Source organism: Pistacia vera, unplaced genomic scaffold (assembly GCF_008641045.1).
Source record: "Pistacia vera cultivar Batoury unplaced genomic scaffold, PisVer_v2 Contig559, whole genome shotgun sequence".
NCBI classification, from domain to species: domain Eukaryota; kingdom Viridiplantae; phylum Streptophyta; class Magnoliopsida; order Sapindales; family Anacardiaceae; genus Pistacia; species Pistacia vera.
The window spans coordinates 23,598-38,798 of NW_022196400.1; the positions used below are offsets into that span (position 1 = coordinate 23,598).

The 15,201-nt window shown below is 38.2% G+C and overlaps 2 protein-coding genes and 1 long non-coding RNA gene across 5 annotated transcripts; all 3 read right to left on the reverse strand.

Annotated features, from left to right (window-relative positions):
• On the reverse strand, positions 1–1,203 carry LOC116108238. The gene is made up of 3 exons (XM_031394497.1): positions 802–1,203; positions 494–642; positions 1–370 (listed from the first exon to the last, which is right to left on the reverse strand). The coding sequence occupies exons 1-3, from the start codon at positions 1,201–1,203 to the stop codon at positions 1–3; spliced, it is 921 nt and encodes a 306-aa protein (XP_031250357.1).
• A 3,417-nt stretch (positions 1,204–4,620) lies between these two features.
• Positions 4,621–9,891, reverse strand: LOC116108235. 3 transcript variants are annotated; one of them, XR_004124615.1, is made up of 15 exons: positions 9,812–9,891; positions 9,470–9,547; positions 9,342–9,393; positions 9,082–9,191; positions 8,851–8,983; positions 8,717–8,761; positions 8,127–8,332; positions 7,817–7,915; positions 7,584–7,701; positions 7,007–7,441; positions 6,723–6,771; positions 6,273–6,599; positions 5,621–6,088; positions 5,266–5,454; positions 4,621–4,830 (listed from the first exon to the last, which is right to left on the reverse strand). It is a non-coding gene; the product is annotated as an uncharacterized LOC116108235 (long non-coding RNA). The 3 variants fall into 3 exon arrangements; XR_004124613.1 differs by having other exon boundaries at positions 4,621–5,454; XR_004124614.1 differs by lacking the exon at positions 5,621–6,088 and having other exon boundaries at positions 4,621–5,454.
• A 356-nt stretch (positions 9,892–10,247) lies between these two features.
• LOC116108239 (putative disease resistance protein RGA3) lies at positions 10,248–12,755 on the reverse strand. Its single transcript, XM_031394498.1, has one exon. The coding sequence runs from the start codon at positions 12,753–12,755 to the stop codon at positions 10,248–10,250; it is 2,508 nt and encodes an 835-aa protein (XP_031250358.1).
• Between the last annotated feature and the right edge of the window lie 2,446 nt (positions 12,756–15,201).

Here is a 15,201-nt window from a genome sequence, read left to right on the forward strand (position 1 = left end):
TTACGGCTGGTCGGGGGGATCCTTCGAACCAGAACCCCCTGCCTGGTCGGGTCGTTGGGCGGCCGCGGCTGCCTGATCGTCCTCCTCGGCCATGATCCGCAAGGTCGCTTGCCACCCCTCTGGGAGGTCAGAAATGTCCATATCTGGGTTCCTCAACCGGAGGGAATAAATGCACCCGATTGCCCAGTCGGCGGCCTTCTCCTCCAGCTCCTCTGACTGATTTCGCATCTCTTCAGTCAGTGAGGCGATCCTTTCGCGACTCTCCTGGAGTTCAGCCTCAAAAGCTCGTTTCTCTTGTTCGGAGGCCTCCTTTTCTTGTTCAAGCCGCTGGGCCCATACGGAGGTCGCTTGGATCTCCTGGTCCTTCTCCCTGACCACTTTGGAGAGCCTGACGGTTGTCCTTTGGAGTTCCTTCACGTCCTTCGCACGTCGCTCAAGCTCCGCTTTTTGGAAGTCCACCGTTCATAAAGCAACATCCTTTTGGCTCAGATACCTGTTTGCCACATCGAACGCTTCTGTCCTTTCAGCTTTGGCGAACTCCAGGCTTTTCTTGAGCTTCGCGACCTCCTCCTGTAGGTCACTGGACCCCTTCGCGGCTCCCAGCCGAGTCTTCTCCATGGACATCCTCATCGCAAGTAGAGCCTGCGAGCAGGAAACGGTTAGAAATGAACCCGAACAATATTTTAAGAACAGCTCGTTTACCTTGCTCATATGCTGGAACGAAGTGGTCATCAGGTCGTCGCCCGTGTCGACGAACTCATCGTAAGACTCCGATAGTCAACACTCAAGCAGAGAATAGACTATCGGCTGCAGGTACTCAGACAGGCTCCCCAGCAAGTCCAGCACTGGTATGTCCTTCGCCTTGTCGGAGGTGATCGCCTCACCTGCAGGCTCCTTGCCCGACCTCCTTAAGTCCCTCCGCGACCTCAAGGGCTCCTCCTCGGATTCGGTTTTAGACTCTTCGGCCTGGACCTGTTTCCTCTTCTTGGACCTTTGGGTAGGGGCCTTATGCCTTGGGCGTGCTGGTGGTGCCTGAGCGACCTGTTCTGCCCTGGTCGCTTCATGCGCAGGGGGCTGCGAAGGTGCAGCAGTTCGCACCGGTTGTGCAGGAATGGGACGAGCAGCTTCTGCCGCTCTCTCCCTCCTCGATCGAGGGAAGACGAAAGGAGCTCGGTGGGGCTGCTCAGACTCCTTCGGGGGCATGGTTTCTGCATTTAAGTTTGTTAGTAAACAAAATTACTTCGCGACCAGGACAGGAATCAACGTAACTTACCTTCCAAGGGTTCTAAAGACGCTTTGTTGCTGAAAAAACCATACTTCCACAAGTTCGCGGTTGTCACAAGCTTCCTCGCATCCCGACTCTCCTCATCCAATACTCCAAAAGATACGGGCCTGTTTGGATCGGCAAGTAAGTTCTGGCTGGTCGTTCTGTTAACTGCAAAAGAAAACAGGTCGTTATTATAGGGCATGCGAACAGATAATATGCCTCACGAGGAATAACCTACTTGGTGTCTGAAAGCGGCAGTGGCCGTCATAGCAGAAAAAGAAGAATTTCGTCTCGTAGGCCCCCTCTTTGTTGGGATAGTTATTTATCCCCTCGGCGATGGTAGGTCGCCGGGACAGGTAGTATGAATCCTTGTCCCTACTCTTTTTGAGGTAATAGGCGACGCCGACCATTGGCTCACCCAAGCCGCTTTCGCAGCACGCGATGTACATCACGACGGAGATGACATACGCGTTTGGCGTGAATTGCATCGGTGCTATCCCGAAATGATCCAAGACTGACCTGATGAAAGGATGGAGGGGAATCCTCCCTCCACCCTTGAAGATCTCTTCGGAGATCGCGGCAAGGCCATCGGCAGGGCGCCGTGACGACCTGGTATGGTCGAGGAACACCTCCTCGCGGACGTCAAACTGCTTTTTTATCCTATCAAATTCCTCTAGGGTGAGAACCGAGAAGACATCAAGGGATGCGTCCTCGGGAACGTCCCGCGAGGATGAGCTAGCCGCTTCCTCGGGTCTGGACGTTGACGGATCCATTCGAGCCTGCAACATCGACAGACACGGTCATTTAGGCCTTCGTGTTTTATCCCGTGCGGCGGCAGGGGACAAATTCTTAAAACCCTAATAGTAACTTGAGCCGCCACTTACGGCTCGAGTCCGGCAACAATGGCACATCTCTGGTAGAACACCGAGAGACCCTACGCCGTTGCCCACCAACCAAACAAAAAAAAAAAAAAAAAAAAAAAAGAGAAGAAGAAGAGAATCTTACCCTCTGAGATGCATAACCGAGGCCGGAACTCGTTTCAGTTGCTTGAGAAGCGCCGATCGGAAAAGAATGATTTCTGGTTTGCAAAGGTTAGTCACTCGAAGCGAAAGGAGTTTTCGTGACCTCATATGAAAAATGTGAGTTTTTATACGGATTGTGAATCGACGGTTACCACTTCTCGGAACCGAAACGACAGTCTCTCTCTCTCCCCGCATTTAATGCGCCCCACGTCGCATTAAATGCCTTGATAGGAGTCATCGTTTCAAGTGCGTTGTGCAGTCAGAGCTATCGAAACGACGCCGAGTCAGCACAGCGCATTTAATGTTCCTGGCAGACACTGCGGCACATGCAAAGCGCCTGACAGCGTGGATACAGGTTCATTGAATCTCTCCAAGGCACGTAAAGGAGCGCCCAACGAATCCAGGTCGTTAAAATGACGATTCTCAGGTCGCTTGGGCAAGAACTGTGCGAGGTCGTGTTCGCCGAAGGTCATGTCCCGAGCTTCTTCTATTCAGGTCGGAACAACCAAAACCTCCAACCGCGGCATGACTTAGTTTCCAAGGTTCGACCCTCAAACCTTACAAACTAGGGGGCTTCTGTTATGACTAAGAAATCAAAGGCTGACGTGGAGTTGCGTGACGAAACGTGGCCTGCTCCCGTCAGAACGGTAAGCGCACGTTAGGCCTGCCAAGTGCCCTAGTGCTCCCACGTGTCCGCTAGCCTGCTCCAGATCGCGTGAAATCGGCTTGGAAAATGGGTAATGGGACGTAAAATCAGATTAGGTTCTGACAATCACACCAACCCAAGGATTTGGTGATGATTATGCACATTCAACTGGGTATAAGAAGAGGAAGACCCCTCATTAAAGGGATTCGACCATTTTTACACAAAAACTCCCTCTCTCACGCTTTTGTATCTATTTCCCAACTTTTTGTAAGTCAGTCCGCTGTCGCGACCTGACCCACACTATCAATATCAATACAAATCAGTGGACGTAGGACTTGCTACCTTAGCATCCGAACCACTTTAAGAACCCTCATAGCATTTATTTCGCTTTTTATATTCATTTTCACGTGTGTTTTTTGATCAATCAACGCCACGCACGTAACAATTAGTTGGTGCAAAAATCCAGCATCAACAATATTACTCCTTTCTATGAACTATGCAGCCATATATTTTTTAACCTTCAAATTTTTGGAGTAATTGATTTGTGGGAATATGTTCTTTCGAGAGAAGAGACGGGCTTATATGTTCAAGTCAAGAAATTAAGCCCGTCTCTTCTCTCGAAAGAACTTATTCCCACGAATTAACTCCAAAAAATTTAATGTTAAAAAAATATATATAGGTGAAAAGTAATGTTTACACGAAGCCCCAAGATAAATCTATAATTTAAGTTAAACTATATTTTCTTCATATATAAGTTATAACCCTAGTTTGGAGAATGATCAGGTATTACATAATGGCATTGTTTGGTTTTAATTAGGCTAGACTAATTATATATGATTCCCAGCTATTAATATTCCAAGCAGGCCCCCTTCATGCATGGAGCTTTCTCAACCTCTAAATAATGGTTTCTGTTTCTACTATGCATGTTACGTAAAGAGAGTAGAAAAATATTCATAATGTTAACAAATGCCAACACGTTTCAAAGAAGTATGCAATATCTTTTGGATCCTTCATCACCAGATAAATTGCTTAGCTTCAAAATGGTTTCTGTTTCTACTATGGAATGTTACGTAAAGACAGTAGAAAAAACATTCATAATGTTTACAAATATCAACACGTTTCAGATATCGACAGTCGGAATTCTTTCTTTTGGATTTTATTTACATAGGAAATGCAAATTCTCGGCAGTGGGACAGTAGCAACAAGAAAATTATGGTGCATAGTCTGTTAACTGACAAGTGATGTTTATAGATAAAATAAAGATGGGAACAGATTCAAGATTTAATCGGTGGCTTACTTACAAATTAATCAATTGACAATTATACATGACACAGTTAATCCTGGTTGAACAAATGAAATAAGATTCAGCAACGTGACTTGCTGGTTATGTAAGAAAATTTACATTTACAACAGCTCCGAGGATTTTAATATTCTGGACATAATTAAGTAGTAAAGCAGAATATTAATCACATTCTCAAATTAATTCTCTGTGATCTGGTGTCGTGGATTGAAGGAATATTTGGTTTATCTATGTTTGCTATAGCATCACTTGTTTATATAGTTTTATTGGTAAATATAAATATGGGAATAAAATTTCCCAGGTAGGTAGGGATTTTTTTCTTTGTGAAGTCTGTATTTTTTGCAAACACGAATTTGGGTAGAGAGTTCATTACCTCGGTCAAGTGGTGGCTGTGTCATTCATGGCTATTGCTTACATTGCTGCAACATGAGTGACCATGCCGCATTGTATAGAATCAGGATGGATGTTTGAGGTTCTACTGGCTATCAGTGTCGGGACTGCAGGAACCGTGTTCGTGTATCTGGACTTGTGCTGACAAGACATTGGTTGAGGAAGTTGAAGTGGAGGAAAGAGAAAGGTAAGAGGAGGAGAGCAACTGCAACCATTCAAGGTAAAGCTCAGTCACAACATGACAGAACTAATGCTGCAGGAGCAATCTATTCAGAATCCACCATCTCAGATGTTGACAGTTCCACCTCATTAGGATATCATGCATATTGAAAGATTTTAAATCCACAAAGATTAATGTCAAGTCTTTCTTTTCTTTTCATTTGGAGAAGGCCGAAAATCGTGTGTCAAACAAATTAAATAGTTCTGCTAACTGCTATGCCAATATTTACGAGGAAAAACCTTTCAGAATTAGATTCTTCAGTTCTTCAATATTGCCTAGAATTTAGCTACAGCAGTGATTTAACCACTATTGAAAAAGTTTAAGTGAATCGAAATAAAGCCAGAGCAAAATGCTAAACTTAGTTACTTGGTTTGAATAAGTAACCCTCTCCAAATTACGAAGACAGAAAGATCAACTCACTCCAATATTTTGATTGAATAACTTCTCAATGAAAGCTCCTTTCCGAGTGCTTGGAATTTGCACCATTGCCTTCCTTAAACTCTCCGTGACCTTTCCAAGGAGGCTCGGCAGGACTTTGCTTGCGGATGGAGAGAGGACTTTGCAGGTGGTTCCTCTCTTCTTCAGCTGCTCAAACTCTTCTGTTTATCTCTTGTAGACCACAAAGCATGAATGCATGATTAATAGCATTAAAATTTGGAATGGTAAAAAGTATGGATAAAATATCAAAGACTATATAAAATGCCATGGTCCAATATGTTCGTTGCATGGTTCCAGTGTTGTCCTTTGGAGAAGACGCCCAAAGAAATGAACTTACCTTGTAGTAACATGATTGTAATTCTTCTTTTGCTTCCCATCCTTCTCATTCCGTAATGTGGAGAACTCAGACAGGTGAGACACGTGTAGAATGAGCAATTATTTCAGCTGGTATATTGTATTTCCTTGATCCTTCACATGCACCAAAAAAAAAATATGTACACCAAGTTTCCTTTATGTACACCAAGTTTCCTTAATAAGGAACAAAAAGTATTTTAATATCCATATAAGCATTAACACACCTCAATGAGTAATCAAAGGATTTTTTCGAGCAAATGAAGAAGCTACCTACACGATTGATCCCTCATAAGGAATACCCAAATTATGGAAAATATTCTCTTTTTTTTTAAACAGCTTTTGACTAGTCTGAATCTATTTTTACATTGTGCTATCCTCTCGCTTGTGAGCAACAAAACAGTCAAGACAGTTGGAATAACAAATCTGTGCCGCCTCTGAAATGAATATACCCCTGTAATTAATAATTAAAGCATTAAAAATGACATGGTTTCTTATTTCAGGTGCCAACATATCAGATACATTTTCAAACTTTGTGGCATTATCAGCAAACTTACATATAATTAATAATTAGATTAAAAATGTTACGTAGTTCTTAGAGATTAGAAATAATAACAAAGAGCATACATAAGTACTACCTGTGGCTTGTGCGTTGATGGTTATTGCTGCAGATTTCGACATATAAAATCAATTTGGATGTTAGGGATGTGAGAGATTTTGGGCCAGGCCAGTCCAATTTCCTTATTGTATCGTTCTTCTTGAATAGGAGATTCAGTTATCTCTAATTCCTTGAGTGTTGTCTCCTGGCGAAGGTTGTTTGGCTGTATGCCACTAACTGTATAATCACCTTTTTCTTTGTCAATAACATTTAACCACAATGTCATTACGTAAAACAACTTCCTTGAAGCCGAAGCAAATAGGATCAAGAGCCTCCACACAAGCTTATCAGCAAATCTTTCAGTTTCCTTTCATTAAACGCAAGTTTGTTTTAGACACATTGTCTGTACATGGAAAAAAATGAATAGTACAATGCCTATTATCAATAACATGTAGTATGAAATAGAAATATGGATCTCATGTCAGCTCACCAAGTTGAACAAGACATCAATCGGGCATTTGCTTTATCAGATGCGGTTTCTGTTAATTACAAGAGACGCTGTGAAGTTTGCTTGATTGGCCAATAGTATTAAAAGTAAATGGAAAAGAATAGAGAGAGGTAAACAAGTATAACTAACCAATTTGTTTAGAAGCATTAGAAAGCAGAGGCAATTAAGAAAAAGGAAATAAACTCAAGGCTTCTTGAGGCAGTTTGTAACCATGATATAACTGCTTTTGTGAATTTAGTTCAAGGCAACAAAGAACTGATTATCACCTGAACACGGTGTTGAAGTTGTCGTCCAGGTTCAGGCACAACCAATTGGTAAAGGATATCATTGAGCTGCATCCTGAAATGGTTGCAACTGTGAACAAGAAGCTTGAGATTCCATTGCATGAAGCTTATTGTTAAGGGAAAGCCGAAGTGGAATGCTGCTCTAGGAGACTAATCCGTGGACAGCTACTAAGCTTAACCATGATAACGGAAGTGCATTTTCGTAGCTTGCAGAGAAAGGGTATCTTGATGTGGTGAAGCTCATGATGAAGCAACCTGGCTAAAGGAATTTTAAGAAGATGAGGATGATTTAACTGCTCTGCATGTTGCCACATCAACGGGGCACATAGGTAACACAGAAATACATTGCACTGTGCTTGTAGCAGAGGATACTTGGAGATAACAAGATTGTTCTTGAGGGTTCACCAATACCTTACTCTGCAATACAATGAAAATGGTTACTCCACATTGCACTTTGCAGAAGTGATGCTAGAAATGATGATGAAAGCAAGGAGTTTAAGAAAGCCTTAAGAGCAGCCGCTGGTAAATTAAAGAAGCACAGAATTGGCAACTCTCTCACCAGGGGTCATAGAAATGCATTCTCAACTGCCGATGCTTGAAAACTCCAAAGGGTTGATAGGGGCAACAGTGTAAACTGCCCTTAGACTTCCAACTTTGCAAGCAGCCAGGAATTGTGCCTACATCAAGCTCAAGTGTGTCAGCCAAATCTAGAAAAGTATCAGAAAAATATGATAGCCGTGACAGCACCCTAATAAAAAAACATATCCAGAAACAAAAACCGGATATGCTCACCACCTGGCCTCGGCACAAGCGTATCAACAAATCTTGTGGTTTCTTGCCTACATCAAGCATGGAACCAATATGAAGAGAGGAGTTGGTTCAGCTTCCATCCTGAAGAAACCAGAAATTCAAGATGATAAGCAATTAGAACCAGTTACCTTGACAGAAGAAAAAGATTTGCGCAATCTGAAATTCAAGATGATAAGCAATTAGAACCAACATTGCATTTTTCACAGCTTTATGCATTGTTGTTGTTCTGTGGATGGCTTGTCATCTTTCTGCATTCACATCTTTACAGTAAGCAACAACATTGATTACTCACAGGGTCCTGCGGATGACATTTTCGTTGACAGCTATTGCTTACGTTGCTGTGACATGGGAAACCATGCCACGTTGTAGAAGGTGAAGATGGATAAGTGAGGTTCTAAAGGCTCTCAGTGCTGGGACTGTTGTAACCATGTTCGTGTATTTGGGACTTCTTCTGTAAGCCTAATCATCTTCTCCTCTGTTGTAGTGCTAAAAACTGAACTGAGACACATAAATATTTGCTTTGGGGTTAAAAGTATAAAAAGTAACAATTGCACTTAAAAAGTAAATCAATAATTTATGCAAAGTTATGCTATATATTTCATCCTAAGCTATGATAAGAGCTCTGTGGATGAAATATCATTGTTGGTTTAAATAACCTTTTTAACGCCCCGCCCCACACCCACCACCTGGGTAAAAGGTAAAAAGAAGCTCAATATTTGTACCTGCTTCTGGCTGTTCTGAAAATCCAGGTTATTATTTTTCAGATTACTGTCAAACTTCCCTAGTATATTATCTCCGAAAAAATATGATTAACATAAAACAGAAAGCTTATGGAGAAAACTAAACCAGAACTCAAATAGATGATAAAGTGAAAGCCATTACTGCAAATCTTCTTCTCTTCTTCTGCTGCTCACATTCTGCTCTTCTCTGTTGTAGACCACAATGCATTAAATTCTGATTACTAGCACTGAAATCAGGAGTGATAAGAAGTATGGATAAATCAAAAACTCTATTACCTGCATGGTTTCAGTGTTATCCTCCGGAAAAGGCGCCTTGACAATGTCTTTAACTTGGGACAGCATCCAATTACAGAAGAATTAAGTCATAACATTACTGTAGTTCTTCATTTTCTTCCCTCATCCTTCGGATCTGGTAATTGGAGATATGGAGAAAAAATAACAGATGAAGACAAGCTTCCCGAAAATTTCATCCCAAAAAACTAAAGATAAAAAATTGACCTTACCAACCTGAAGTCAGCAGGGAAGAGAAGTGAAAACCAGTGCTTCTTTAATTAGGTATATTGTATGACCTTGATTCTTGAAGAAATGTTTAATGACATCATGTTAAAGTTGCTTCTCTGCACCAAAAAAGAAAAAAAAAAAAAAAAAGAACAAAAAGGAAACAAAGAGTAATTTAATATCCATATAAGCATAAGCAAACCTCAAAGAGCCATCAAGCTGCATGATCAATCCAAAGGTAGGACTAACAGAAGTACAGAAAAATGCACCTTTTGTAACTGCTTTTGACTGGCCTTAAACTGCATACTTTCTTTTCTCCACCTAAGACAAAATTAAGGATGTTATTCTGGGATAACTATTAAGGAAAAAAATGATTATGAAACAGAGAGCTGGTCACCTTGTGCTACTGCTATCCTCTGTCTTGTAAGCATTGATCCAAGACTAATAACTTTCTACCTCTAAAATGAATCTACCCCTGTTACATTGATTGAGTATTAATTAAAGCATTTTAAGTAAATTTCGTAGCTGAAATAACCGTACCCAGCAACCTTAACATTTACAATAAGTAATTTGTTAAAAATAATAATAAGATGGAGTGATAGATTATTAAAGAAGAAATTGAAAAGATAAGTTTTGTAGTGTTGGTCCAGACAATAATATAACAATAATTTGATTAAAAAAAAAAGTGATGTCGTTCGTAGATTAGAAGTAATAACAAGGAGCATTCATAAGTAATTACCTGTGGCTAGCGGGTTGATGTTTATCCCCGCACGAAGCCGCATGTATTACTGATTTGGATATTAGGGATGTGAGAGATCTTGTGCCAGTCCTCTCCTGTTCCCTCTTTGTATCGTTCAAGTAGAATATCACTCCTAGAAATATTCAATTCTTTGACTGCTGTTCTCTGGAGAAGGCTGTCTGGAAGTGCCTTTAATTTGGGGCAATACTCAATTTGCAAGGTAGCAAGACAAGGCATGAATTTAATATGTTCCTTATCTTCTCCCTTCTTTGCATTGTCGTTGTCCCACTCTTCCCATTCGTTCATATCCCAAAATTCAAGTTTTTCCAATTTGGGGAAGAAATAAGAGGATGAAGATGATGAAGAGGTTCCACTTTCCATTCCCCAAAGCACACTATCCACTTTTTTCACATGCTTAAATTGTATAGATAGTCTTTCAAGGGACGGCAGTTTCCCCAAATGGATGCAAATTCTTACAATTGGAAACATGCCAAAGAAATAAAGACTTCAGCTTGGTTAATGACGTGATCCAAGTGGAGGGAAAAGTGTTGCCTCTGTAGTCTTTTATCTTCAGCCACTCTAATTTTGGAGGTGGTAGTAAGGCTTCGAGGACTAATTCATAATCTTCACATGATACCCCTCCTCCAGGAGTTATCAACTGGAAACTTCTCCTTTCCATCTTTTTCCACTTATAAAACTGCAGAGTCAGACGAGTGAGGTTTTCCTTATTCGTAAGTAGTTGGTTAATTTTACCATCACTCGCAATTTTCACAAATCCCAACCCTCTTATTGTAAGGCTCCCTTGATCAAGATTATTCAAAAATTTCAATCCTTCGAGACTACATGCTTTGCTGTCATTATCACCTTCACTACTTATACCGAAATCGCTCGATGTTTGAAGACCAGTTAATTTCTCAATCCCTTTCGGAATGTAAAGTAGTGCCAAACAACCATAATTTATTAATCGCCTCAAATTTACTAATTTCTCTATCCCTCGAGGTAATTCAACTATATCAAGACAATCATTAATGTCTAAAGTGTGCAAATTATATAATTCGCTCAAGCTTTCTGGTAATTGTACTATATATTGTGAACTTAAATCAAGATATCTTAAATGAATCAATTTTTTTATATCTTTTGGAATCTCTTCAACTCTATAATTCGGGAATCTCAATGACCTTAAACACGTCAATTTACATAAATTTTGTAAAACATCACCGGACAATGCATTTTCTCTGTCATCACTAATCATGAGGAGACTACGTAGACTTTTGACACTACAAATGGACATGGGAAATGAAACCCCTTTATTAACCTTTAACATTAAATGACGAACATTTTTGTTAGAAGAGTTTATAAACGGATCATTATCACCAATATTGACTTCTATAGCAAGACACTCACCATTACTCAAAAATAGCGCAAAGTCATGCACTATATCATGCATCTTACAAATATATATAACATCTTCATATTTTGAAAATTCTTGGAAGAACGATCGTGTTGCCAAGTGGTGAAAATACTCTTCACCTATTGTCTCTAACTTTGTATCTTTTTCTAACCCCAAATAACCTTGTGCCATCCATAATTTAATTAATTTATCTTTTCCTATACGTTGATCTTTTGGAAAGATAGCACAATAAGAGAAACATTTTCTTATCGAGGATGGCAAATCGTTATAACTCAACATCAAAGGGGATAGAAGACCCTTTTCAATCTCCTCTAATTTCCACATCTCACTATGCAAAACACGTTGCCATTCATCTCTACTCCTTTTAAACTGCAAAAGACTCCCGATGGTTTTTGTAGCAAGAGGTAACCCCTTGCACTTCTTAACGATTTCCCTACCAATTTCTTCTAATTTTTCACTCTCATGAGTAGGTCTTTTAGAAAGAGCTAGCCTCCTAAATAGTAACCAATTCTCATCAAAGGACAATTCTTCAACATTGATAATATCAATTGACTTCATAATATGTGCAACTGACTTTTTACGTGTGGTAATTAAAATTTTACTTCCATGGAGACCATTCTTCAAACAATGATAGAACGGTTCCCATTTTTTGTGATCTTCATTCCATACATCATCTAAAATAAGAAGAAATTTATTACCCGCAATAGAGTCATGAATACGTTGAAGAAGAGATTGTAGATCTCCTACATTAGGAGGAGGAACTTTTAAACCTTCAATGATCACTCTAGCGATCTTGAACTCATCAAAAAGATCTGAGACACACACCCAGATTATTGATTTGAAATTGCTCTTTATTTCACCATTATTATACGCATATTGAGCGAGAGTTGTTTTTCCAATTCCTCCCATCCCTACAAGTGAGATGATTTGGAGGCGTTGTTCACTACTCCCACACAATAACTTGCGTACTAAATTATTCTTCTCAACATCTCTACCACATATATCAGATACATCGATAAAAGTGGTAGTTTGCATTCGTTGATAATTAGGTCTCTCATTAGTTGGAATGACATTAAGATTATAATCACCTTTCTCTTTTGCAATAGCATCTAACTTTTTATTTATCTCTGTTATCCTAACCGCAATATTATGACGTAAAACAACTTCTTTGAAGCCAAAGCAAGGAGAGGGAAAAAGGCAACATACCTTTTTCTTAGGAGCAAAAGCATTATGAACATAACCTCCCTCAATTTTGAGTTTCATGATTTCAGTGTTCCACTCATCCAACACATCTTCCACGTCATAGCATGCGTCTTTGAGCCGATTCAACCAAACTCTCACAGCTCTATTATTCATTTGTTTTTGGTTAGCATCAAGTAGCACAGCTTGAATGGCTTGAAGATTGTTCTTAAGCTTGTCTACTTCTTCGTCAACGTCTCCCACTAGCCTCACCTGTTCTCCTATGAAGCCAGCAGTTGGAAGTAGAATTGAATCCAGCAGCTCCAAGGAAACCGAAACAACTGCTTCAGCCATATTCAGATATGATCAATAATATGAAAGAGAAGAAATGGAGATACCTGTTTCGTATGCTTTTGTGTTATAATTAGTGAATGCTGCCATCCATACATATACTATCCTAAAATTTATTGCACATTGCAGAAGTCAACCAACCGCATTTAATATTGAAATGTATTTTTCCAATTTTTTTTCTTTTTTTTCCAATATGTGTGAAAGTAACGTAATTGTTATCATTAATTTTGGGATTTTTTAAAACCCTCCGAGATTTGCCGAAAACCATAAATCCCCTCAGGTACTAGTAATTACGTTCAACTCTTTGCCGTCAAATAGTTACCTTTAACATGATAAAGGGTAAAAGATAAAGTTTTATATTTATTAAGTTTTAATACTATTACACCCCTGAAGCTCGCAAACTTTATTTTTTTTTTTAAATCCCCTTTAATTTTTCTTTTTTACCCCCTGCCATCAGTTTATTCTTGTTAAATATGAGAGTTGATTAATTTTGACCAAACACGGTTATTTATTTACACTAATTATATTTTGAACTTGACTATTTTACCCTCAAATTGATTATCAACTCATTTTTAAATTTAAAGAGAAAGTAAAATAACAATTTTCTTTTTTAAATTCATAAATAATACAAACCCTTAAAATAAAATTACAAATATTTAAATAATAAAAGGAAATTTAAAATACTTTTAAGAATTTAGAAAAATTAAAAATACTTAAAAAAAAAACTAAAAAAAAAGCCAAAATCTAAACAATATTTGTGCAACTGCCAACTTAGCAATTGTGTGTTTTTTTTTTTTTAGATTTTTTTAATTTTTTTAACTTTCTAAAGTTTTGCAATATTTTTATCTTTTTTTATTTAGATATTTCTATTTTTCCAAATTTTTTATTTTTAAGTTTTTCAAATTTTTTAGTTTCTTTTTTTTTTTTAATATAACAATTTGTAATATTTATATAATTTAATAATTTTATCTATTATGTCTAACATGTAGGGGAGGGGGCTGGGCTGGGTTAGTCTATCATAAAATTATATAATTATCAACAATTCATAAAAAAATAAAAAACTCTTAAACCTAACCCACTCATGACTCACCCACATCGTGGCTCCTCTCTTCCTCCATATCCCACAATCTCCCTCTTTATCACCCATAGTCACCGCCCCTCTCTTGCTCTCTAACCCATTGTCGCCACTTGTATCAAACCCCATACCCAACAGCTGCTAGTCCTCTCTCCCTCCCAACCTGGATGTCATTGGCCCGTCGGTCTCAAAATCTCCCAACTTATAAGTTAAAAGTAAATATTTAAATTAGTCAACTTACAAAACTCTCTTTTTAATCGTATCTAAAATTTAAATTATACATAAACAATTTATAATTTTTTCTTTTATAAAAAACCCAACAAGGATAAATTAAAAAAAAAAAATACAAATTAAACCACTTAAAAAACTATTTCCAAGTAATTGTACATGAAATTTCAAATTATTCAATAGATTTAACTCTCAAATAAGGCCATAAGAACAATACATACATGCAATTGTACTCTTGTATGGCTTGAATTTTAGTGCTCTCAAGCATGTCAATTCACATAGCTTTCCTTTCCTTTCCTTTCATTCCAAGTTACTTTGTCCCCCACTCGATTAACTTTAAGCCAAGGGCTATCTTCTTTCAAAACAATTTTGTCCCTCACTTATGATGTGTTGTTAGTTTAGAAAAAGAAGAAGAAAATTGGTCAAAAGATGTTCTTTCAATCAGTAAAATTCTAGGAAATTTTTCCATGTATGGGGCCCAAATTAATCTTATTCAAGAATGGAGGGTGTATATAAATCATAATTTATTTGTTATATATTATATATATATATGCATTGACTTAAGTCAATTTTAAATAATTCTATAATTTTCTAGTGATTGAAAGAGCATCTTTTGCTTTGAAATGTTGTCTACATAAATCGACCCCGAATGGATTAAATTTAAACATGTAAGTTTTAGAGGAGACAATTGGAATGAAATTAATTGAGTTCTTTAATCTCTATAGAGTATTAATGGGCCGTAAAGAATTCAAAAACCAATACGTAGGCCTTCTTAAAAATAGAAATACCATATTGTTAAAAGCAGGGACACAATCATATAAATTAAAGATGAATAAATTAAATGAAGAAATAATGAACTGACCATTACTGTCTAATGGCTTAATTAATCACATACGCTTCAATTGTACTGCAACATACAACTTTAAGACAATAAATATTTTCTTTCATATTGAAAGTTAAAGCCATGAATAGAAATTCCTATTAACAAAAACGAATAATTGCAATTAAAACTATATCAGGTAATTAATGTATATGCTCAAAGTATCTTACAGACAGAATTTAGGGAAAATTGAGAAGCTCCCTTAAGCTACATAATTGGGTTTAGGGAAAATGCTCTCTTCTAATTTTGGCGCTTTTGAATGTTAA